Here is a 26509-nt window from a genome sequence, read left to right on the forward strand (position 1 = left end):
ACTACGACTCACATTCTTTCTGAAATGTTCGTCGGTAGCATGGTCTGGGGACATGCTCAAATGTTCTGTGATAGAAGATTGTTGCTCCCAGATAAATGACACAGTTCTCATCAGGCAGTCATACGCAATGGTAGGTAGTATGGGCCGTTGATATTTGTTAAGGAATGAGGGTAGAGGGGTCACCTCAGCCTCACCCTCATTGAGGTCGAAACAACCAGATGCATCCGGGGTTTCAGGAGAAATGGAAAGAGAGCCTGCAACAAGAGTTCCGCTTTTGGACGTTAAAAAGATTCTCCAGTGATGTTGTATACTTATTAGCTAGTAGTTCTGAAAGTAGCATTCACAAGTCAAAAGTGGTCCCCGAAAATGGAAAACTACGTTACATATGTTCAGATGTGTGCACCACGTCATTGCTCTTTCTCTCTCTCTCTCTCGCTCTCTCTCTCTCTCTCTGCTCTGTGCACATTTTGCTTGCTGTTACTCACATGGCGAGGGGCTGTACCTCCTCGACTGGAACTAGAATTGTGTGGGAGGAAAATGTAGGAGAAATGGCGCTGCACAGATTCCAATAAACAGTCGCTTTCAAACTAGGGATTTCGTAGCTAATTGAGGTAAAACAGAAATGCTCATAGATTATGCATGTATGAACTACATATTGACACATCCAGCCCAAAGCGAGAGGGTTCCAGAGCATGTCTGTAGCCGTTTACACTTGTACCCGTATACGGCTTGATAATCGTCGATTTGGGCATTAACAAGCACCTAAATTGGAAGTGGCTGTTCAGTAATATGCTATACATGATGTCAGAGCTCTGGCTCTGCGCTTCAAAGTGCTGTATGGGTTTTGACTGACAGATGTTCTGCACTTGAGCATTGCTCATGTCCTCTGTCCCTCCAGCTAATTGGGCAACTTTTGCTAAATGTTTGTTGTCTGAGTGAGGGAAATGCTGTAAAATTAAGAGGACTATGTGTTTTCAAAGATGATATGTTGAGGATTATAATAAATACCGCTTTGATGTCATACGAGCAAGCCAAACAGCTGTGAGTCCAAATGTGCACTTCCCCATTTCCATATCCTAAAACTGATGTCACATACCGTGTCAACGTCCATGATCACTATGTTTGATGTACAATTCCAAGATGACATTGCGTCATACCCTGGGTTGGTTCTGAACTAAATGAGCCTATGTTTGTTTATTGAAAAGAACATTCGCAGCAGCAGACGCTCCTGACTCCTTTCTATGCGCGCCACATTTTTATAACTTAGAAAGTCATGTCGGCAATAGAACAAGCTTTCAAATCATGTCCACCTTTATAATGGTCTGTTTTTGGATTGCGTCAACAACAACAGTAATTGTGTGATGGCGGGGATGCAGGGTTGTGTTCCAAACAAAACATCTACAAATTTGTACTTGCTGTAGTTCCGAAACAGCACAGCTAGGAGATTCTCTTTTTTTTTTAAAGTACCTTATAATATAATACTCTTGTTTGAGTCATAAAAGTGCATTGAAATTGATTAGGAACTGTGTACACTTTGGAGAGGTGTGTGGCCACTTGGAGACACCAGTTTTTTTGTCTTATGTTGCACCTACCCCACTTTTCCAGGAATATTCTTATCATGTTACTGAATATATGCAGAGTACTTTCAGATTTTGTTGTCAACAAATGCGGCCGAAAAGTACAGTAAATGTAAAATGCACATAAAATAAACAGTGTAATGTTTGGATTCAGTCTTGTGTCAGGTGAACTGTTGTGTCCTCACCTTTGGTCTAGTAATTGTCCCATCATCTCCAAACTGTTCCCTTTCAATTTCTATAAAGGTTATGCATTTTCCTATTTCATCTGTAAGAAACATTAAAATTAGCCCTATCCAAATAGGCCAATTCCCATGAGTGTAAAGGGTTAACAAGGCAACACGCCATGTTAACTCCTCCTCCACATTTACTGGATTGGTTCAACAATTCAGAAGAAAACCTTCCCAGACAGTTTTTTTGTCGTCAGGACCAGAAAGAGAGAAAAGCTGCTAGTTAGGTTGCCTCAGCCCAAATGGGTCAGTTAGTTCAGTTGGACAATCCAACAAGTTCTCATGTTGAAGGCCTAACACTGTCACCTGGTGGCTTTAACCAGTACTACATTATTTAACGTATCTAACTACATTTTTTTTTAAATCCTGAAGGTTGTGTACAGCACTGTATATCAAGCCTTTTTTCCCGCCCAAACTCTCGAAGAAAAGTGACACATTACAATAATGCCTTGACAGTCATACTTGAGGGTATTCTATGGGCTGTTTTGTTCCACCACTTCCACTCCTCCTTTCACCTCTTTGTCTGGATGGCATCTGAAACTGTGCACACTGCCACCTGCTGTACAGACATACTAATCTTTCCTACTTAGTATACATGTCATGCATGTGGTGATCAGTTGTATGCCACATGCACCAATGTTCTTTTGTAAGTGGTTAGATGAATTGGCACTAGCTAAATAGATCCACACAGACACCAAACTCACAGAATATTCAGTACCTGGTGCATCTGTGTGTGTTTAGTTGCACTCACACTCTAGAATTGTAACGCTTACCTTGGCTATCCTTGCAACTCTCAATGGCCAGTGATCACTGTCTGAGCCATCAGCCCCCTCCTGACCTTTCACACAGAGATTCAGGTTTCATTCACAATGCACGTGCAGGGTGCAGCATGCACACGCGCACACACGCACACACACACACACACACACACACACACACACACACACACACGCACACACGCACACACGCACACACGCACACACACACACACACACACACACACACACACACACACACACTGCATGGCTGCTCTGGTTGTCATGGCTGAAGAGATTAGGGGCTGAAGTGGGGACAGCTGGCCTCTTTCCCCTCTCTTCCTTTCGGTTGATGTGACAGACACAGAAGAAGGCAGAGGAGTTGAATTGTGTTGAAAGAGAGCAGGAATTAGTGACGCCTGTGTGTCAGGAAACCTGCCAAGATGAAGGCAGTTAGGGTCTACTACAGTGCTGTGCCAACACGCACGCCCGGTCACACACTTGCACAAAGAAATGCCCACACGCACACACTATGTTCTTGCGTGCATGTAGCCATTTATTTGATGTCCCTAACGGCAGTGTGTGCCGCACACATATTTACGTCACAAATCAACAAAACACACAGCTCTGCAGCAGAATGTAGAACAGGCATAATAGGCGTCCAAAACACAGAGAAACCGTCATTCATCCCAGTTGCTGTTTCTTTATTTTTTTTTTATCAATCTTAATTCTCTGGCATACACTGAAAGTACAACTCACAACAATATCAGACGTACACCTCTGATTCTTTTCTTTTTTGTTGTTTGTTGTTGTTGTAAAGACACAAACATGAACCGAAGACAACGAGTTACAGAAAACGGACATCACTGTGAGACCAAACAACAATCAGCTGATTCATAAGATCCAAAGGAAAGGGTCTCTACCTGGCAGACCACAACCTCCTCTACTCTGCGCTTCTCTGCCCATCAGTTGGAAGAAGAGTCTGGAGTAATCTAGAGTTATTCACCATGACATAAATGATTAGGTTTTGTACAGTAGCAGGTTGAGGATGAGAGACTGCATCTCCATAGGCTGTCAGGGTTGAAGCTGCTGTACGAGTTTAGTTTAGTGACCCCTCCCAATCTGTTCCACCTACCTTACCCTTTTATGATTGAATGAAGGAATGGTTTATGTGTGAACAGTGTTACTTCCTCTCTACCTTGCCTCCTTTTCCAATGCATGTCTTTATTAGAGATTCTATCTATCAAATAAACATGGAGTCAGACTCTGTTCAGGAAAATGACCTTTAAAACTAGCTAAAGAAGAGCTAACAGAGCTCTCTGTCTAACAGAGGTCTCTGTCTAACAGAGTTCTCATTCTAGAAACCAGCTCCAACTCTCATCATCTTGACAGTGACTTCTGGCCTCCTCAAGCTCTCAATCCTGGAGTCATGTCATCTTTTTGCATCCTTCAGCTTCCTTCTCTTTTAAAACAAAAGGCCAGGATGGCCAACTTACAGTTTTCACAAACTAACTAAGCAATTTACTCAGGTACTACCAAACCGACAGACTACTCAAATTATTTTGGAAGCAATACAATACAAAAGCCCATACAATTTGACCCAAAGGAACAGTGAATGTACATTGAGAGCACCAGAGCATCACAGAGCCAATCACATTGACTCTAGAGTAGGCCCTTCATCAGATCCCTCACCTGAGCCCCTCCCAGTGGTCGGCTCCTTTGACAGTTGGGATCTAACAGGAGATTCAGCCAATCGGGGCATCTCCCCGTCCTCTCCTTGGCTGCCACTGGTCGGGCCTTGTGCTGGGTCGTCTGCCGGGTCATTGCTAGTGTTGAGGAATGCTTGGTACTGGTTCCAGAAGCCCACGTTGCTCCTGGTGGCTGGCGGGGTGGAGGACATTGTAGGTGTGTTAGCAGGAAGTCGCTCAGACGCTGATCGACCGCTCCGTACAGGGGGACGTGTTGCCTTGACAACCCCTCCATGATGCTTCATGTGTCCCTGTGGATGAACATGAAAATAACAGATTTTATAAGTGCCACTCCGACCAACCACTGAGTCACCCTGGCTGGATATAACATTTATATCACAAACATTTAGCTTGACTGATTCACCTCAGTCTGGACGGTGCCTTCTCATCAGTGAATGTTTCAGTTCAATGTAACCTGAAAACCAACTATCGGCTCAAACTAGCTTTTAGAAGTAATGTCAGGTTCATAGGTTGCAATGTTTTTTGACATTGAATGTAGAATTCAACAGATTAATAAACCACTTCAAAGCAGCTGTAAACATGTAGTCCATAAGAGAGGACCAAGTTTTTTACCAACCCCACACCAATCTATACCCACATCATTCTCTCTCCCCATCCTCTCACCTTCAGTCCACTGCGGCTGGCATACTCTTTCCCACACTCGACACAGCTGTAGGTCTTTTTCTCAGGGCGAGACATGGGAGGAGGGAGAGTGGGAGCCAGACTGATTGGAACAGTGCCTTCCAGTCGGTCTCTGACACCACCCATCCCATCCTCCTTCCCATGGGAGCTGAGGTACGCCCCCAGCCTCGTCTCCCTGGTGTAGGCGACAGCTTTCTGGGGCACATCCCCAGCCTCAGTGTTGCCTGTCTCTGTAGTCTCTGACAGTGGTGCCATTCTGTGGTCCATATCAAGCACAGGGGCTTGCTTTGGTGCTGCAGGTGGGGAGGTTTCAACCCTGTCTTCCTCTGTGGGCTCTGGGGTGTTGGGTTTAGTAGGCTGTTCAGGGTCTAGTGTGGGTGCTAGGTAGGTTTTAGGGTACTCTGGGCTAAGGACAGAGGTGAAGGAGGGGGCTGGGCTAGGGTGTGCTACTGGTGCACCAAGTGTTGGAGTGCTCAGTAGATCTTCCAGGTTTGATCTTGGGCCAGGGAAGAAGACATCGAGAGGAATGGAATTCTCACCCAATAGACAGTCTGACATCATGAGACTGGACAAGGGGGTGGTTTTGAGAACACTGGAGGAAGTGTGAGCGGGGCTTGTCTTACTCGCTGGAGTATCAATGGTTGTATCAAGGAGTTCCGCATGTTTGCCATCACTGACTGGGGAGCTTGAATCGCCCAGGGCTGGAGGTGGGGAGGGCACGCTGACACACAGGACCGGGGGGTCTGCGCTGCCAGGCGGAGGGGTAAGTGAGGTGGGGTTTAGGAAAGGGTCAGGGCTGAGGTCAGAGGGTGGGATCAGGTCAGGGCTGGAGGAGTGAGATCTGCTTGGCTCCCCGACACACGCTGGTGATGTCACACTGACGGATATGGGGGCAGAGGCTCCTACTAGGGTTTGAATGTGGGTGGACGCTGCTGAGCTCTTTGACTGGCTGCCTGAGGCTGCAGTGAACCTCTCAAAAGAAACATCGGAGGTGTCATTGGGCTTGGGCTGGGATACAGCGTCTGGCTCTGCTATTGGCTCTGACAGAGACTCCGGAGCTCCCTCCGGTGGCAGCTGCCCTCCCAGGTGCATGCGGATGTGGTGTTGCAGCACCAGTGCATTGGTGAACTTGCGCTGGCACAGTGGGCAGGAGTTTTGGGCACGGGAGTTGGGCGGGCGGGCACGGTGGGTGGCCAGGTGGGACCGCAGGCTGCCCTTGGTGGAGAAGGAGCGTCCACACAGTTTACAGGGGAAGGGGCGCTCACCCAGGTGGGTGGCCTGGTGCAGACGCAGTGCCCTGGGGCAGCTCAGCACACGTAGACATACCCCACACTGGTTGGGGGCCAGGGAGCCAGTGCTCATGATGCCTAGGCCGGGGAGAATGGCGCCTGCCAGAGCGCTGCCCCCGTTGGCACTCATGCCCAGAGCGGCCACCATCTCTCTGGTGAAGTTGGAGACAGAGGTGGGGACGTGGGTGGAGGATGATGGGGAGGCCATCACGTAGGTACTGGAGGTACTAGCACCCATGAGGCCGCTGCTGAACAACCCAGTGGAGGCCATGCTGCTGTGAGAGGTCTCTCCTGAGGAGGAGGCCCAGGAAGAGGAGGTGGGAGGCTCCTTCTCCAGCTTTTCCACCAGCCGCTGCAACTTGGAGGTGTCTGAGGAGGGAGTGGAGGAGGAGGTGGAGGTGGTGAAGGCCTGGGCTTTGGGGTAGTGGGAGAAGGGGAAGGAGAGCTGAGAGTGGGTGGAGGAGAGGTGGGAAGAGCCTGGAGCAGGGGGTGGAGGGCGGAGTAGGCCCAAGGCAGGGTGATGGTGGGGGGAACCAGAGGGGAAGAGGAGTTTAGGGAGGTGGGCCAGCTGGGAGTAAGCAGAGTGAGACATCATGGGAAGGTGAGGAGGCGTGTTCTCATCAAAGCACTGCTGCTTGGCCCCTTTAAAGAACCCAGCAATGGCGGAGGCGGCCGAGGAGGGGACAGAGAGGTGAGAGGAGGCGAGGGAGGAGGACGCAGAGGAAGAAGAAGAGGATGTGAGTGAGGAAGCAGCAGAGGATATGGAGGCAGCGGCCGCTGCAGCAGCGGCTTGGTTGAGCCGCAGGAGGGAGTGGGCGGTGGAGATGAGGGCCAGGTCCACACTGGGGGGCAGGGGGAGTGAAGAGGGGGGAGCACCGGTGGATATCCCCAGAGAAAATCCCCCTCCGGCACCATCCACCTCCATACCGTCTCCATACGGGTCATCCTCGGCTCGCCGTTTACGACGCCTCTGAGCCTGCGCTGCGCTTACGCTCAGGCCAGTGCTGCTCATTGGCTGACCCTGGGGCTCAGACCCCCCCACTGGTCCCATACCCATTCCAAATAGGGAGGGGGGGAGGAGGGAAAGCGAGAGCTCTGGGTTCTGCTCGCGGTGGCGGAGGAAGTGAACCTTGAGGTTGCCGCGGGTGGTGAAGCGGCTGAGGCAGACAGGGCACTGGTAGGGCCTCTCACCCGTGTGGGAGCGCAGGTGGATCTGCAGGGACGAGTCACTGCTGAACAGCTTCCCACAGAACCGACAGGCATGCTGCAGACGCCCCAGGGAGGAGGATGAGGACCCCGCTGAGGAGACAGACAGGTGGGGCTCCTGAGAGGAGGGGGGTGCCATAGAGGCAGTGGTGGGCAGGGGCGGGGTGAGGAAGGACAGACCACTGTGGCCACTGGTTAAGGTGGTGTTGGGGGATTTCTCATGGAGGAAACGAGTGGGCAAGGCCAGGGAGAGGGCCAGGGGGTAGTTGGAGGAAGCCATGGTGGAGATGGCAGACGAGGCCGAGGAGGAAGAAGAGGAGGAGGAAGGGCGGACACTGGTCCCAGGGTAAAGATAAGACCCAGTAGCCCCTCCTGCACCCTCCGTCTGAGGCTTGTGTGGACGCAGGACATGGGACAGGCTGTGGCTGGGCTTGGAGGGCTTGGAGGCAGGCTGGGGAGGGAGCAAGGTGGAGAAGCAGGCCAGGAGAGGGGCTACAGTGTTAGGAGGCTGAGTGGGTGTAGGCTGGGGAGGACTGGACGTCCTCTCACTGCCCTCCAGACAGAGCTGGGGCAGAGGAGGCAGGAGGATCTGGGGCACCTCCAGGGCACAGGAGGCCCCACCCAGCCGCAGCACCTGCCTGCAGATCTCCTCCGTCATCTGCATCTGGTGGATTTGCCTCTGCTGCAGCACCCGCAGCTCTTCCAGGATCACTGCAATGCTAAGGTGGGCACGGGGTGGAGGGGCAGAGGCAGTGCCCGGGCTTGGGGAGGGCGTCACGGGGCTGGGGGGGCCCTCTGGAACGGGGCTAGGGCTGCCGGGGTGGGGCGGGGGGCAGAGGGAAGCTGATGAAGAGGAGGAGGAGGTGGTAGTGGCTGACACGCCTAGCTTGGGAGAGGCCATGAGAGAGCGGGGAGGGTGGGTCTGATTGGAAGGTGACGTGGAGGTGAGGTCGGGGAGGCTCAGGACTGTCTGGGAGGAGAGGGAGGGATCGGGGAAGTCAGGGGAGAGGGAGGACTGGGGGTCTGCGAGGGAGATGGGGCAGGGAGTGGGCTGGCAGGGGGAGCGGGAGAGGGGGGAGCCCTCGCTTGGTAGAGAGGGGGTGTGAAGCCCCCCGAAGTTGGGACCTTGAGCCAGGGGGGGGTGGTATCTTTGAGGAGAGAAGGAAGATGAAGAAGAGGAGGAGTCTGTGGTCAGAGGAAAGGAAAATGACTTCACTGCCAACTGGTCATCTGAAGAAAGAAGAAAAAGAAGACAAGAGAGAAGGTTGACTTAGTTATTGTAATATTGAGCAAGACAGAGCTTTGAATCTACTTAACACACTTTTCCTACTTTGGGTTCATACAACTCAGTGAAATCTATTTGAGCACTGCTCAGAATGCCCTCTTGAGAGTGTTTTCCACCAGTCAACCTTATCTGACAGTGAGTGTTGACACACCAATGATGATCAGTGGATAGCAAAGAAAAGCAACTGAAGCAAATCCATCATACAGGTAACAACTACGAGTAAATGAAATGCCTCTGTCCCTCTGAGAATTGTGATTTTTCAAGTAGTAGCAGATGGGACCGAAGCCCTCAGATAACATCTATACATTCGGAGACCATGCAGTCAGGTGAACACCAGAACCCTGCCCAGTTTGCCTCTTTATTCTCTTCTCCACCACCTCATCATCCAAACTCCCCCTCTCTTTCCTCTTTACTTCACCCTTTATTGTTTTTTTCCCTTGTCAACTCCCCCCCCCCCCCCCCCCCCCCCACACACACACACACACACACACAAATTCCCCTGGCTTGCAAGACTACACCATCCACACTGAGCAGCCTACCTTGTTTCCACGGCAACACAGGACAGAGGACAATGGTCCCTAAAACCTCTTACAACCCTGACCTCTGAAAAAGACACGCATATATAGACATGCCCTCTATCACACTCTCTCCTTCTCTCTCTCTCTCTCTCTCTCTCTCTCTCTCTCTCCATTTGTTCTGTCTTTCATCTCTTGTTGCACCCTTCCCCCATAACCCAGTAGGGTGTCAGGGACAGGCAGTCTGTGGGTACTGGACAGTGGCTGTGATTGGCAGGCAGACTTGACCTTAAGAACACTGGGGTCACACATTCCTTCTAGTTCTGGGCAGGCAGAGGAAGAGGTGGGGGCAAAATAAAACAAACAGGCTACCAGACTCGATGACTCACAGACCGTCAACGACCACACTTCACTACCAAAACACACACACACACACAAATACACACACACTCCCACATCTACAATAACAAACACAATATTACTACACCATACCACTACAATGTTACGACACTATTAGACCCAACTATACTGGTTGCAGACCTACAAATGCATATATACACACACAGTGCATTCAGAAAGCATTCAGACCCCTTGACTTTTTCCACATTTTGTTACGTTACAGCCTTATTCTAAAATTGATTAAATATTTTTTTCCCCTCATCAATCTACACACAATACCCCACAACGACAAAGCAAAAACAGTTTTTTAGACATTTCTGCAAATGTATAAAACATCTAAAACTGAAATATCACATTCAGAGCCTTCACCCAGTGTTTTGTTGAAGCACCTTTGGTAGCAATTACAGCTTGAGTCTTCTTGGGTATGACGCTACAAGCTTGGCACACCTGTATTTGTGGAGTTTCTCCCATTCTTCTCTACAGATCCTCTCAAGCTCTGTCAGGGTGATTAGGGAACAGGTATTTTCAGAGATGTTTGATTGGTTTCAAGTCCGGGCTCTGGCTGGGCCACTCAAGGACATTCAGAGTCTTGTCCAGACGCCACTCCTGCTTGGTCTTGGCTGTGTGCTTAGGGTCGTTGTCCTATTGGAAGGTGAACCTTCGCCCCCAGTCTGAGGATGTGAGCGCTTGGGAGCAGATGTTCATCAAGGATCTCGTTGTACTTTGCTCTGTTCATCTTTCCCTCGATCCTGATTAGTCTCCCAGTCCTTGCCACTGAAAAACATCCCCACAGATGCTGCCACCACCACGCTTCACCGTAGGGATGGTACCAGGTTTCCTCCAAATGTGACGCTTGGCATTCAGTCCAAAGAGTTCAATCTTGGTTTCATCAGACCAGAGAATCTTGTTTCTCATGGTCTGAGAGTCCTTTAGGTGCCTTTTGGCAAACTACAAGCAGGCTGTCATGAGCCTTTTACTGAGGAGTAGCTTCCATCTGGCCACTCTACCATAAAGGCCTGATTGGTGGAGTGCTGCAGAGATGGTTGTCCTTCTGGAAGGTTCTTCCATCTCCACAGAGGAACTCTGGAGCTCTGTCAGAGTGACCATCAGATTCTTGGTCACCTCCTTGACCAAGGCCCTTGACCCCAATTGCTCAGTTTGGCTGGGTGGCCAGCTCTAGGCAGAGTCTTGATGGTTCGTATTTTATTTAAGAATGATGGAGGACACTGTCTTCTTGGGGACCTTCAATGCTGCAGGCATTTTTTGGTACGCTTCCCCAGATCTGTGCCTCGACACACTCCTGTCTCGTAGCCCTACGGACAATTCCTTCGACCTCATGGCTTGGTTTTTTCTCTGACATGCACTGTCAATTGTGGAACCTTATATAGACAGGTGTGTGCCTTTTCAAATCATGTCCAATCAATTGAATTTACCACAGGTAGATGTAAAGGATGATCAATGGAAACAGGATGCACCTGAGCTCAATTTCAAATCTCATAGCAAAGGGTCTGAATATTTATGTAAATAAGATATTTCTGTTTTTATTTTTAATACATTTGCAAACATTTCTAAAAACCTGTTTTCACTTTGTCATTATGGGGTATTGTGTGTAAATTATTATTTATTTATTTTGCTCCTTTGCACCCCATTATTTCTATCTCGACTTTGCACATTCTTCCACTGCAAATCTACCATTCCAGTGTTTTACTTGCTATATTGTATTTACTTTGCCACCATGGCCTTTTTTTTTGCCTTTACCTCCCTTATCTCACCTCATTTGCTCACATTGTATATAGACTTATTTTTCTACTGTATTATTGACTGTATGTTTGTTTTACTCCATGTGTAACTCTGTGTTGTTGTATGTGTCGAACTGCTTTGCTTTATCTTGGCCAGGTCGCAATTGTAAATGAGAACTTGTTCTCAACTTGCCTACCTGGTTAAATAAAGTTGAAATAAATAAAAAGATTGATGATGATTTTTTAAAATGTAATCCATTTTAGGATAAGGCTGAAACGTAACAAAATGTGGAAAAAGTCAAGGGGTCTGAATACTTTCTGAATGCACCGTATAGCAAGGATCATCAACTAGATTCAACCACCAGCCAATTTACTTCTTGAGTGGCTGGTCAGAGGGCCGGAACATAATAAAACAAAGATTTTTAGATTGCAAATTGACTGCAAGAAGCCTAAACAAATATAATATTTGACTAAAATATAATAATTTCAAGCCTTGATTACATTTGGGGACATTGCCTGGCGTAGTGTGCCGTCTTTCGGATGGGACGTTAAAATTGGTGTCCTGACTCTCTGTGGTCATTCAAAATCCAATGGAACATATTGTAAAAGTAGGGGTGTTCACCCCGATGTGATGGCTAAATTCCCAACCTGGCTACATTCCATCATGGCCACCTAATCATCCCCCTCATTCCTAATTGGCATATATCACTCTCTACCTGATAGCTGATGCGTGGTGAGCGTTCTGGCACAAAAATGGTCACCGTGCATCACTGAGGTGGGTGCTACACATTGATGGTGAATGAGGTGAGTTTCCTCCTACTATGTAAACAGTGGTGTAAAGTACATAAGTAAAAATACTTGAAAGTAAGTCATTTTTGGGGGTATCTGTACTTTACTTTACTATTTATATTTTTACCAACTTTTAATTTTACTTCACTACATTCCTAAAGAAAATAATGTACATTTTACTCCATACATTTTCCCTGACACCCAAAAGTACTCGTTGCATTTTGAATACTTAGTAGGACAAGAAAATTGTCAAATTCACACACTTATCAGGAGAACATCCCTGGTCATCCCTACTGCCTCTGATCTGGCAGACTCACTAAACACATGCTTCATTTGTAAATTATGTCAGTGTTGGATTTGAAATCATTTTTTGGGAAAAATGTCTGGTTTGCTTAATATAAGGAATTTGAAATGATTTATATATTTTATATATTTATACTTTTAAAACATAAGTATATTTTAGCAATTACATTTTACTTATGATACGTAAGTATATTTAAAACCAAATACTTTTAGATTTTTACTCAAGTAGTATTTAACTGGGTGACTTTTACTTTTACTTGAGTCATTTTCTATTAAGGTATTTTTACTTTTACTCAAGTATGACAATTGGGTACTTTTTATTTGTGTGAATACTTGGGAACATATTTCCAAAATTAAGATCGCTTGGATCTGATTTCCTGGTGTTTTTATATATATATTTTATATATTTATATATATATATATCTATATATATATATATATATATATATATATATATTTGGCTCAGAAAACTTGGGGGCCAAGTTGGGGAATCCTGACACGCACACGCACACACACTCACACACAGAGAGACAAGTACACGCACACACACAATATTACAAAAACCTACCACTACAATGTTACTAAACTATTACACCTAATTAGCCCTCAGTTACTGGTTGTAGACTTACCAACACATATAAACACATATAGACACACACACACTAGTTCTTGGGTGTATTCATGCCTCACTGCTCAACGACAAAGCCCTAGAGGGACAATGGGATTGCATGTTATTGCAGTTACAACACCTTATAAAGCACCTCTCGCGTTCATCAGTTCCTGTACCATCTCCCTCTCATCTCCTAAATGGCATTCCAAAATCGAAAACATGCATATTTGGAACGATAGAGTTTATTTGACTTTTCAGTGTAACAGTGTAACATCTTCTCTATCCTCTATTGCCTCTATGTTTTCATCTTTCCACCTCTTCATATGCCAACTAACTGGGTGGTCTGTGTCTTTGAATCTGCCAATACAAGGGGGGGTTGGTGAAGGCAATGAGAAGGAAAGAAACACATACACTAATACATAGGATTAGAAAGAAGAAAACAAGACTCCTCAGACACAATCATTGCAATAATATCACACCATTGCTGACATATTAAAATGAGCCTCATAGCATCCCCACACCTTTAGATTCTGAACTGACAGAGATAGGGTCAACGTTTTCACTAAAAACTCTCGCCAAAACTTTCCAGGTGACAGGTACTATATATTGTCTCTTTAAGCCTCTTTAAACATGTGCCACTACACAAGCACTGTTCTGTGGAGGAAATCAAGTTATTAACTACCCAGAAAAATATATTTCCAAAAAACAGCATAACAACTTGACCTATTTATTTGAAAAATCATGTCAAGCTATATTTTGAAAAACACAAATGGAGAAAAACAAACATTTGACAACACAACATAAAAAAAGTTCATTATTTCCATACTAATAGCTACTGTATTCAGCTGTTGACTTGCATATCAATAATAGTCCATTTCTCACCATGCTCTAGTATTGGAGAGGCGGCAGGGAGCGGGCTCATGAGCTGCTGGGGTCGTTTCTGTTTCCGACGAGACATGCTTCAGCAGGACGCGACTGATGCAGCGGTACATGGGCCAACAGAATGCTTAGATTTTTTTCTCCCTGCACACTGAAAAAGTGGTTAACTAAGTTACGCGAATTAGCAGAGAAGCACAGGTGAATTTTCCTCCACAAGTGTCCAACTCCATTGGTGGCATCGTGGTGCAAAAGTGAAAAACTTGTGAAGACTACAGGCATGTGTTTCAATTCTTTCTCTCAACAAGTCTTCTTTTCTCAAACTCACCGTTAGGACCCCCCCCCCCCCCCCCCCCCCCCCCCACCCCTCTCACAAAACACACACACACACATAGTCCTCTTGTTCAACCACTACATTTGCATTCAAATGGCGAATGAACACCACTTCTTTTGAGCCATGACTCCCTCCTCACTCCTCTTGCCTCCACCTCACCCACAAAAGCCCATCACGTTCTGTCATTCAGACAAACATAATCGTGTGGACCCCAAAAAGTGCTGTCCATTGATTTAAATACTAAAGTTTTGCATCCCCATGACGCAAATAAAACCTCAATACTGCACTACATTTTATCTTAGTCCGTATAGCCTACATTTGATGAAGAACAGTAAGCCAATGAATTTACGCCTCTCACTTGATTTAATTTGTCTCTTTGTATCAGTGTACACGGTTTTCTATACTTGTGAGTACCAGAAGTCCTCAAAAGAATAGTAAGCCAACTAAAATTCAGAGAAGTGAGGACATTCTTCCGGTCCTCACTTGTTAAAAGGCTATTTTAGGGGTTAGGTTTAGGGTTGGGGTTAGAATTAGGGTTAGAATTAGGGTTAAGGTTAGGTTTATGGTTAAGGATTAGGGAAAATAGGATTTTGAATCGGAATCAATTGTTGGTCCCCAAAAAGTCCTCACAAGTATAGTAAGGCATAGCTGTGTGTGTGTGTGTGTGTGTGTGTGTGTGTGTGTGTGTGTGTGTGTGTGTGTGTGTGTGTGTGTGTGTGTGTGTGTGTGTATGTGCGTGTGGGGGGGGGGGGGGGGGTAGATCCAGTAAAAAAACATTTCAAAAAATCTCTCACTCTGGCTGCCCCTCATTTTCATTACCTCTCCACGTGGTAAGCAGTAGAGCCGGATGTTGAAAAGGAAGCATTGTGCTTCGCGTCAGTGGTCCTGTGTATTCGAGAGGCTCACGGAGGGTGATGCTCACTCAGCTGTGTCCTAGCGCCATTGTCGCGAATTCCTGTTCATTCAGTGGCCTGTTAATGGAGCTTTCGCATCGGGAACGCTGGAAGGGAGGTAGATGGAATTCCAAGTTGGGGTTCCACCAATAGATTGGTTGGACACCGCTGCTCACCGTCCGTCAATCATCCATTACAAAGAGTTGACTGGACTCACCTCTTATAATAGTATATCTATAATCAAGGGAGGATGCTATTTTGTGGGTAGGCCAACCTGTACCCAAACATACACGCACATGCTCACACAACCACACAGACACACACACACATGTTTGTTTTTCTATCCTTGTGGGGACCAAACAATTGATTCCCACTCAAAATCTTATTTTCCCTAACCCCTAACCCTTAAACCTTTAACTGAAACCTAACCTTAACCCTCGCCTTAACCCTAAACCCCTAACACTCAACCTAACCTTAACTCCGAATCCTAAACCTAACCCCTAACCCTAAACCTGACCCCTAAGCCTAAAATAGCCTTTTCCCTTATGGAGACAGGCAAAATGCGTCCGAATTTTCCTCGCTTTACTATCCTTTTGAGGACTTCTGGTCCCCACAAGGATAGTAAAACTAAAAACACACACATACACCTTTTCTTATTTTTCCCAATGGGGTTTACAAGCTTCTGAACCTGGCAGGTAAATTGTGCCAGGAGATGGTGATGTTTCAAATCACTATCACTAGCTATCTAGTCTAGACGGGTTGCCTCCCACAATGTAACAATTTTCCAGCCTTAGAGATGTATAAAGATCGCAACGTTGTATCTGTCCCATTGTGGTGTTTGTTTCCTCGTCCCCAGGCCCAAATTGCTGGTGCATAGAGCCTGGTAACAGTGTGGGACTGTTTGGGGCGTGGACTTACTGGGTGACATGATAATCAATTCAAATATTGCTGTTCATGCTAATACATAGCTAGCCAGCATAACTCTGCTAGCCGTCCTGTAACATGATTGAATGCATTCAGTTGTGCAACTGACGAGGTATCCCCTTTTCCTTCCCTTCAAATAGAAAAGGCGTCGTAGTTGTGCGGAACACTATCCCCGGTAAAAAGTACAAGCACGAGTCTTTTCCGTACCAATGGCAATGATGCAGAACGCTAAGACTACTTTAAAGCACTGGGGGAAATTGTTGGACACATCTCCGTGGGAGATGGCTTGCCACAGGCAGTTTGCGAAGTGCCAAACTCTTCTTTTAAAACCCTTCTTAGAAGATACTACAAACGTATCTTTGAATTGGAGGGAATAGGCGGTTTATTTTGAGAAAAATAATATCCATATTTCGCGAGCTAACCAAGTTCTCTTTGTTGCACACAAACACAACAACAATACTGGCCCCCAGATGCAGCACACTTCAGGGGAGGTTCTAAGGGTTGCACTAGATGATGATGGACTGAGAGATTAAAACCAGTGGGTTTTTTTGTCCGCTCCCGCCATAGGCTTCAAGGTTACTCCCGATCTGAGGCGCTTGGAAACCAGATGGTTCAACAGAGGCTGGAGGGCGAGATTATGGCGTCTGTGAGCGCACGGGGCAGCACCATTGAGGCCATCTCCATTTTGAAGTAGCCTATTTTGTTCTTCTACTACTTCTATAAGTTGGTAAAAAAAAAAATGAAAGGGTGCATACTACCACCTGGAGTGTGTTGTTTGAACAAGTATAATGCCAAGGTTGGTGATTTACTGCCACCTGCAATTATGGAATGTTTGCTCACAAGTATAATTAATTGGTTGATCCCTTCTGGGCTCGCCATTGAGGTTATCTCCATTTTAAAGTTGTCCATTTTCTTCTTGTTTTTATGTTTTAAAAAAGTGTCAAGCTAATTTTGGTGACTAACCGCCACCTGCAATGCTGGAGTCTACGTGATTGATTTATTGTGCCCACTAGATGGCAGTCATATACCTTAAAGCCATTTACAAACTAGGCAAACCAATTTGAAGAAGAAGACTGCTCTGATCACTGGCTAATCAATCCAACCCATAGGAATCCCCATCCAGTTGACTGCTTTACAATGGTGGAAGAACGTGTTATTTCCATGTAATGATCTCTATACATCTCTATGGAACAGGGAAGCACGTCACTGGCTTATCTGGTGACATCACAGCCTTATCAGCTTGTTGCCCTAGCATCAACATCCCCGTCGGACACAAATTAGTAGCTAGCTAGTTAGCGAGACGGAAAAAGATGAGCTTATTTTTAATGAGTGCATTTTGCAAGTGGCTAGTTTGCATCATCTACCATCACTAAAACCACTGCAAAGGTTTTGCCCCTTCCCAGATAATTTTTCTTCTCCGAAAAGTCAAAGAGAATCTGATATCTTCCACATACCTAGAGCTGTTGCTCTAGACCTGGGATTTCCGAGACTACTAGCTATCACTAGCTAACAGGGGAGAAATACAACCTACACCACATAAATTCCTCTCTCACCTATGCTTATTTCTGTCCCTAAGTGTTAGGAACTCCACTCTCCATCCCCCATGACCAGTTCCTGAGAGTCTAGGAGGTAACCTAAACCTGCCTCTCAAACTGTCTCTGACCTGTGTCGTGATAGGTTGCTAGGGAGTTTACTAGGGGGCCAGACATCTGCCCATCCTCTTGATTATACAGGTCACAAAATACTTGGAAGTCTCCCTCAGGCAGTGGCAGAGAGCAACATCTCTGTTTCTGCCCATCAACACCTGGACTCATTTATATCTCTGGACTTGTGTGCCCAAAGTGAGTTTGTATATTTGTATATTGTTCTTCATAGTTAGTTACTACTATTGCCTATTGTATGTTGCCCCTCTGAGTTTACTGTGTTGTGTAATACTCTGCAGGTGGCATATGCAATCTATACAGTCCTTACTGCTATAGTCTGTAAGATTTAGTATCTGTGCATTTGTGCCCTGGTGTATTCATGTTGTATGTGTGTATTCATTACCTTTGTTTCTGTCCATTACAGAACCACTACCTTTCCTACTTTTCATCCCCATTTACATCTCCAGAGTGTGCCAATAAAGTTATTGTGTGTATCAACTCTGGGCATGTCTTATTCCCCTCTAACCAGGGGCAGGGTCAGTGGGTCACAAACCAGTAGAATACTCTCTTTTACTGACACTAAAACAGAAACTAAATAATGTAAACACGAAATAGGAATGTTTTTATCAAACTAAAACCTAATAAAAAATAGTAAATCAAGTCGGGAAACTAAGTGAAACTAAACTGAATTTAAAATAAAATCGAACAACGAATAGAAATAAAAACGAACAGAAAAACTGCTAAACTATAATAGCCTTTAATCACATACTAATCCACCTAGGCGTGTTTTCAACTATTTTGCCATTATAAACCTTGAGTTGCTACTGCTGGGTGGAGAACCCTTACCTTCCCACACACACATTTTACATTAAGGCCATAATTGCATACGCACAGCTACATTGCAGGCCTGCCACACAATTGATTTGCATGACAAGTTAACACAAAACAAACAGAAAACGCTACAGAAGGCTTAAAGAAATGAAAGGCCTTATGACACACGTTTAGCCTACTATATAGCTGTAGTGCCCACAAAGCTGGGCAGCTTGCTCTTCATTTCTTTTATAGGATACTTAGTTCCCTGTGTTGCACTTGCACTTACATCACATTATGGCCAACATGAAACCCTTTCAGAAATGTACAGTATGCTATAGTGCATCATATCATGTGTGAACATGATTGTGCACAATTGTGTAATTTTTTGCCCAAAATGCACATTTCTTTGCACTGATTTTGACCGTGTCCTCCTGTTCTAAATAGGCCCGCACATCTGGTACGCACATCACCACCCCAACCACACACACACACACCCTCTGTTGTTTCCCCAAACCAGTTTTAAAGAACCATTCAAAATCGATTGATATAAACATACATCTTGTAAATATCAAGCAATTTAAATATAATTTGGTATTGTGGATTATAGGCCTACAAATATCTGAACATTAAAATAAAAAAAGACAGTTATTCACCAAGCCTATTTTGGGTTAACTCTAAAATAGGTTTCCCATTCACAGTTGGCACCATGGGTAGGACTATTCTATTTGGGGGCTATGCTTTGAGTCAATAACAATATATTCCTCATAATACAGTTGTCATCCTTGCCTCCCATAATTTGGACATTGAATGTATAGCTTAATGTGTTGGGATCAACGTGTCTGCTGCCAGACAGTGATGTATAGGCCTATCCTGATTTGGCTGTTTGATGTGGCCTACACGTATACATTTTAGAATTCGCTTTTCAGAGACGTACGATATATTTATACAACCTTTCATCACTAGAAACAGTGTTTTATAGTAAAAAAAAAAAACGAAGAATAAATCAAAACCGCTGTTCGTGTATCGCAAACTATTTAATTATATTTAAGCATAGCCTATTGTGCCAACAAAGCATTTGTGTTTTTCGTAGCATCGCACCATGACATTTAAATCGACGATCTAACATTTTAAAAACGCTTGAGAACAGCGCTATAACTTCTGCTGTCCCGCTACTGTACCGGCGACCTGTTGCATGCGTGCGCGCGCACTGATCATAACAAGTTATGATTTCATAAATTATTATGACTGCCCTAAAATATCGCTACAAATTGCTCATGTACCTCGTTTGCGTCGTCGACATAAATAAAATAACGGAATTTACTCACCATGTTAGAATCGATGATATTTGACTGTGGTTTACAAAATGATAAAATATGTTGGGCAATAGGCTAAGTCTCCCAGTCGGGACATCGACATAGCCTTTTCCGGCATTCAGCCACAAAGATGCGCAGTCGTCCCTGAGACAGACGGGCGGAACACCGCATTGGCAAATTATTTATTTATATCGTCGCAGTGTAGAGGGACTATTTGGTATCTTAAATGTATCAATTCATTGTTTTTACTGACCCAGAGAAAGAGGCGGGGGAGGGTGAAGATAGGCTAGCCTACTATGCGGTAATGAAAGGGAATTGGATTAGTATTCCTGTCATCCTCCTCCCCTTCCCTTTTCAATCCTCTTTGTAGGCTATTTGGCGAGGGCGGCCTGCTTCTCGGTCTGTGTCTGGTTTCTGCGGCAGTGGCGGCTGTCTATTCGTCCTATCGACCCTGTCCCACTGTAATTAATGACATTCATCGCCACCATGACTTGTACTATATAGGACACAGACTGACCACGACTAGACTTGCCTACCGACTGAACATTTTTTTACCGACTCGCATATCTACCCCGTATTAAATCCATGGGGGCATTGTGCAAATCTCGTGTAGGCCTAACACCTAGGAACTATTTGAATAGGTCCTAACCTAGAAGTTCCAATGCAGGACTGTTATTTTTTCATCTGGCTAACATTTTTGTCAACTACTAGACTATAACATAATAATGGTCCTATATGTCTCTTAGAACAGACCCCATTCTATTCCTATTCATAGAGGAAATTCATTATGGACCATGGAAAGAATGCATAGGCCTTTAGCAAAATATACGGCACATAAATGGCACATGACATGAAGAATGTTTACAACAGTCCGTGACACATTTTAGCAGTCAAAATGTGACCCCACATCTCACACACACAGGTCTATGAAAATGATCATGCTCATCATCAGTCTTCTGAACTCCACACCAACGCAACTGTTATCAGGCGGTGTATGTGTTCGACGTATATAGTCTCTCATTGTGTTTTAGACGGTAGTCATACTTCACGGCACATAAGAGATAGCAAGGGTATGTTTTAGGTGAGTGTATATTGGTCTGACCCAGCCAGCACTGATGACAACCAAGAGCCTCGTGCAACAAGTTATAAAATCTGACATACTGTACCTTCGCGAAGGTGTAGAGGAATGCGTCCACTAGGGGGCTCACTAATACCAAAAACAAGGTTGTGTGGCAGGCCAGTGAATGCATTTGCTTTAGCTCGCCAGGTTGCCGACTCTAGTTGGGCATGTACAATGAGTGTACAAAACATTAAGAACACCTTCCTAATATTGAGTTGCACTCAGAACAGCCTCAATTCGTCTGGGCATGGACTCTACAAGGTGTCGAAAGCGTTCCACAGGAATACTGGCCCATGTTGACTCCAATGCTTCCCAGTTGTGTCAAGTTGGCTGGATGTCCTTTGGGTGGTGGACCATTCTTGATACGCATGGGAAACTGTTGAGAGTGAAAGACCCAGCAGCGTTTCAGTTCTTGACACAAACCGGTACGCCTGGCAGCTACTACCATACCTTGTTCAAAAGCACCTTGTGAATGGCATGCATACACAATCCATGTCTCAATTGTCTCAAGACTTAAAAGTCCTTCTTTATCCTATCTTCTCTCTTCATCTACACGGATTGAAGTGGATTTAACAAGTGAAATCAATAAGGGATCATAGTTTTCACCTGGATTCACCTGGTCAGGCTATGTCATGGAAAGAGCAGATGTTCTTAATGTTTTGCACACTCAGTGTATACATTTTCAAAACATTTGGAAATCAGTTCATCCACCATCACTAACACAATGGAAAATCAAATGATTTATTATTGAAATAGCATGGGTGACTGAGAAAAACAAATGTGTAAAATGTAATGCCATGTGGCTATTTATAATGCAGACACTAGGCATGCGGTTCTGGGCAAAGGAGATGTAGTCATTGTTTCAGTGCAACTGTAAGTTGTTGTTAGTATGTTTATGTTTGTATTTGGTGTGAAGAAAAAGGGAGAAAAAAATAAATAAAAAAATACACAATGCAGTGATGGAGAAGCATACAGACACTTTGCATTAACCATTGTATTTATCTATAGCCTACTATACAGTACTTGAGTATGCCAATACTTTCTGTTATAAATATCAATATCTCTACAATGCTCAACAATGCTCAACAAATTATGTGCATCTTCCCACATAAAATTGTTGTAAATTATTCATGGCACTGACCCTGTTATATAGCTCACAATCTCATGTTTATCTTCTTTCTCATGTGTTTATTTACATTATATTATTTTCAAGCAGATTTAAGTCAAAACTGTAATTCGGCTACTTAGGAATATTCACTGTCTTCTTGGTAAGCACCTCCAGTGTATATTTGGCCTTGTGATTTAGGTTATTGTCCTGCTGAAAGGTGAATTAATCTCCCAGTGTCTTGTGGAAAGCCTGCTGAACCAGGTTTTCCTCTAGGATTTTGCCTGTGATTAGTTCCATTCCGTTAATTTTTTATCCTGAAAATCTCCCCCGTCCTAAATGATTATAAGCATACCCATAACACTATGCAGCCACCACTATGCTTGAAAATAAGGGGTGGTACTTAGTAATGAGTTGTATTGAATTAGCCCCAAACATAACAATTTGTATTCAGGACAAAAAGTGAATTGCTTTGCCACATTTTTTTGCAGTATTTCTTCAGTGCCTTGTTGCAAACAGAATGCATGTTTTGGAATATTTGTATTTTGTACAGGCTTCCTTCTTTTTCCCTCTGTCAATTCGGTAAGTTCTGTGGAGTAACTACACTGTTGTTGATCCATCCTCAGTTTTCTCTTATCACAGCCATTTTAAAGTCACCATTGGCCTCATGGTGAAATCGCTGAGCAGTTTCCTTCCTCTGGCAACTGAGTTAGGAAGGACGCCTGTATCTTTGTAGTGACTGGGTGTATTGATACACCATCCAAAGTGTAATTAATAACTTCACCATGCTCAAAATGATATTCAATGTCTGCTTTGTTTTACCCATCTACAAATAGGTGCCCTTCTTTGCAAGGCATTAGAAAACCTCCCTGGTCTTTGTGGTTTAATCTGTGTTTGAAATTCACTTCTCGACTGAGGGACCTTACAGAGAATTGTATGTGTGAGGTACAGCGATGAGGTAGTCATTCAACATTTATGCTAAACACTATTAATAAGTACATGCAACTTATTATGTGACAGTTTTACTCCCGAATTTAAATAGGCTTACCATAACAAAGGGGTTGAATACTTAAGACATTTCAACATTTCATTTGTAATACATTTGTGAACATTTCAATAAAGATAATTCCACTTTGACATTAAGGGGTCTTTTGTGTAGGCCAGTGACACAAATCTATATTTAATCCATTTTAAATTCAGGCTGTAACACACAAAAAAAAGTAGAAAAATGGTCAAAGGGTGTGAATACATTATAAAGGCACAGTACACTTTGAAACTTGAAACAAGTATAATGGGAATTTTCATGTTTGTGCTTTCCTTATTACTAATTTCTGTGTTCAATTCATGTGCTGTTCTAATAAACCAATTTCTGTGTTTATGCAAGTGGCTGACTGAACGAATCCTCACTATCAGTAGCTGCAATTTGGCAGTCCACCCAGACCTTGTTTTGAGAACGAAAGATATCTCAGTTTCAAGGTCTCAGCTTAGAGAGAAGAACCCTCATTGGTCTGTCATATGTTATGAACCAGTATTGGTCAGTCACATGAATGAAACAAAACGGTAATGATTAATTAACTATGCAAAATCATGCAAATATAACTTGTCTGTGTATAGCCGTATATCAGACAACTGCTGGGATTGCCCAGGGTGAGCTCCTGATTGACATGTGTACTATGGTGCATTGAGTTGGTTGGAACCTCTCCAGCACTCTGACAAATAAAGGATGATTCATTCAAGATTGACTTCGAGTGTCCCTGTGTAAGAATTTCCACGACACGACACAAGCAAGCCATGTCATCTCAGTACATGTAGGAACAACATTGGACAATTTCACACACAAAAATAGGCCTACATTACATACAGCTTTTGTTTTTGTCAAACTAGCTAAATTAATTTACATGGTCTGATCATGTGGATACCAAGTTTCACTTTCAAGATTTAAAACGTTTATTTTCCCCTAGTAAAATGTTACTTGTTGTCCTAGTTCTCTGCTTCACTGGACTCACTGATCTCATATCCGGAAACATCTTCAGCCTTCCTAGACGTCCCCTCTCTCAGTCAGTCAGACACCCTCTCGTGTTCAGCCGAGCTCACTGGTAACACAGCACAATAGAATTCACTGATTGAGAATTCACCCAGAAAATGTCTGCGTTTACATTTGGCCATTCACGCAACATGACACGTTCTATAAATGTAATAAGTAATGTATAATTGGACATATATTTTGTTTAGAATTATAATATATGGATACTCACTGTATGACGGTTCAGTTAAGCTGTTTACTCTCTTTGGTTTGAACAGCAACCTCCTGATGTCTTCAAGAAACTTTCTCTCTCTCCTACAGAACACCTCGTCAAACAACTCAATAAGTGAATCCCTAGTTCTCCGCGGCGACTCCATGGTCTCCTCCCCCAACCATATATCTGCCTAACCAGACTGCTCCTCTGTGGTCTTAGCACTCCATTCACTTTTACCATTAGCTTAATCCTCTCCAAAAACTCTGTGACCTGAGTGACATCACCCCTGTTTTTGATGTTGAGGGTGTGGTATCTGTTGTCACACTTCTTAAGGAGCCACTGGAGGGCTCTCCCTTCACTCTCAATTAAATGCCATATGGTGGTGTCCCCCAGCTAACACCATCACCAGGGCAAGTCTCCATGCATTAGTACCCAGAAGCTTGATGTGCTCCTTTACCAACCTCAGGTGGACTTTTGAAGGGAATAGCTGCAGAAATGGTAGGCCTCACCTATCAAACAGATAGTGAGCAACAGATAGTCCTCTAGTGTTACGTGTCGTTAGATGAATTAGACCAAGGTGCAGCGTTGTAGGCGAACATCTTACTTTTATTTAAAATGAACATCAAAAAAACAACAAAAAACAAAAACAAACGTAAAGTTCTGCAGGCTATACAGCAACTAACAAAATCTAGATCCCACAACTAAAGATGGAAAAAAGGCTGCCTAAGTATGATCCCCAGTCAGATCACTCGCTGGAGGCTCTGGACCACCGACCGTCGCTGGAGGCTCTGGACTGCCGACCGTCGCCGTAGGCTCTGGACAGCTGACCGTCGCTGGAGGCTCTGGACTGCAGACCGTCGCTGGAGACTCCGGACCTTGGATCGTCTCTGGAGGCTTCGTGTCATGGATCATCACTGCAGGCTCCGGGCCATAGATCATCACTGCAGGCTCCGGGCCATGGATCATCACTGGAGGCTTCGGGCCATGGATCATCACTGCAGGCTCCGGGCCATGGATCATCACTGGAGGCTTCGGGCCATGGATCATCACTGGAGGCTTCGGGCCATGGATCACCACTGGAGGCTCCGGGCCATGGATCATCACTGGAGGCTTCGGGCCATGGATCATCACTGCAGGCTCCGGGCCATGGATCATCACTGGAGGCTTCGGGCCATGGATCATCACTGGAGGCTTCGTGCCATGGATCATCACTGGAGGCTTCGGGCCATGGATCACCACTGGAGGCTTCGGGCTATGGATCATCACTGGAGGCTTCATGTCATGGATCATCACTGGAGGCTTCGGGCCATGAATCACCACTGGAGGCTTCGGGCAATGGATCATCACTGGAAGCTTCGTACCATGGATCATCACTGGAGGCTTCGGGCCATGGATCACCACTGGAGGCTTTGGGCCATGGATAATCACTGGAGGCTTCGGGCCATGGATCATCACTGGAGGCTTCGGGCCATGGATCATCACTGGAGGCTTTGTGCCATGGATCATCAATGGAGGCTTCGGGCGTGGAGCAGGCACAGGACGTACCAGGCTGGAGACACGCACTGGAGGCCGGCTGCATGGAGCTGGCACAGGATATATTGGACCTTGGAGGCGCACTCGAGGTCTTGTGCTGGCGAACTGGGGATACCGTGCGTAGAGCTGGCGCAGGATATCCTGGACCGAGGAGGCGCACTGGAGACCAGGACAGCTGAGCCGGCACAATCCGTCCTGGACAGATGCTCACCTTAGCACGGCAAGTACGGAAAGCAGGCACAGAACGCACCGGGCTAAGGGTGCACACTGGAGGCACGGTGCGCAGAACCGGAAAACATGGTATCTGAACCGTGACCAACTCCTCATCGTAATTACAGGGAGTTGGTTCTTGTTCCCACCTTTGCTCCGCTCGCCACCCCGTGTTCCCCCCCAAAAAATGTTTTTTTCAGGCTTCCGTTGCCTCTCAGGCTTCCGTCGTTTCCTTGATTCTTGGTCTCGTCGCCGTTCCTCTCTCGCTGCCTCCGCCTGCTTCCATGGCAGGGTCTTGTCCCCTGCCATTACCTCCTCCCAGGTCCAGGATTTCCTCCACACCTGGGCACGCTGCTTGGTCACTTGGTGGTGGGATCTTCTGTTACGCTCGTTAGATGAATTGGACCAAGGTGCAGCATGGTAG

At 45.3% G+C, this 26509-nt stretch overlaps 1 protein-coding gene across 1 annotated transcript; it reads right to left on the reverse strand.

Moving 5' to 3' along the window:
- Positions 1–3242: 3242 nt before the first annotated feature.
- Positions 3243–20312, reverse strand: LOC110508484 (sal-like protein 3). Its single transcript, XM_021589023.2, has 4 exons — positions 19893–20312; positions 13967–14114; positions 4932–8674; positions 3243–4558 (listed from the first exon to the last, which is right to left on the reverse strand). The coding sequence occupies exons 2-4, from the start codon at positions 14040–14042 to the stop codon at positions 4211–4213; spliced, it is 4167 nt and encodes a 1388-aa protein (XP_021444698.2). The 5' UTR covers positions 14043–14114; positions 19893–20312; the 3' UTR covers positions 3243–4210.
- Positions 20313–26509: the final 6197 nt, after the last annotated feature.

This window comes from Oncorhynchus mykiss, chromosome 28 (genome assembly GCF_013265735.2).
Source record: "Oncorhynchus mykiss isolate Arlee chromosome 28, USDA_OmykA_1.1, whole genome shotgun sequence".
Classification (NCBI taxonomy): Eukaryota; Metazoa; Chordata; class Actinopteri; order Salmoniformes; family Salmonidae; genus Oncorhynchus; species Oncorhynchus mykiss.

Coding starts and splice junctions, on each gene's coding strand:
- LOC110508484 (XM_021589023.2), bottom strand. CDS start 14,042: ATGTCTCGTCGGAAACAGAAACGACCCCAGCAGCTCATGAGCCCGCTC. Junction 8,675..13,966: donor CTCTCCAATACTAGAGCATG/GTGAGAAATGGA, acceptor TTCTTTCTTCAG/ATGACCAGTTGGCAGTGAAG. Junction 4,559..4,931: donor CCAGCCGCAGTGGACTGAAG/GTGAGAGGATGG, acceptor GTTCATCCACAG/GGACACATGAAGCATCATGG.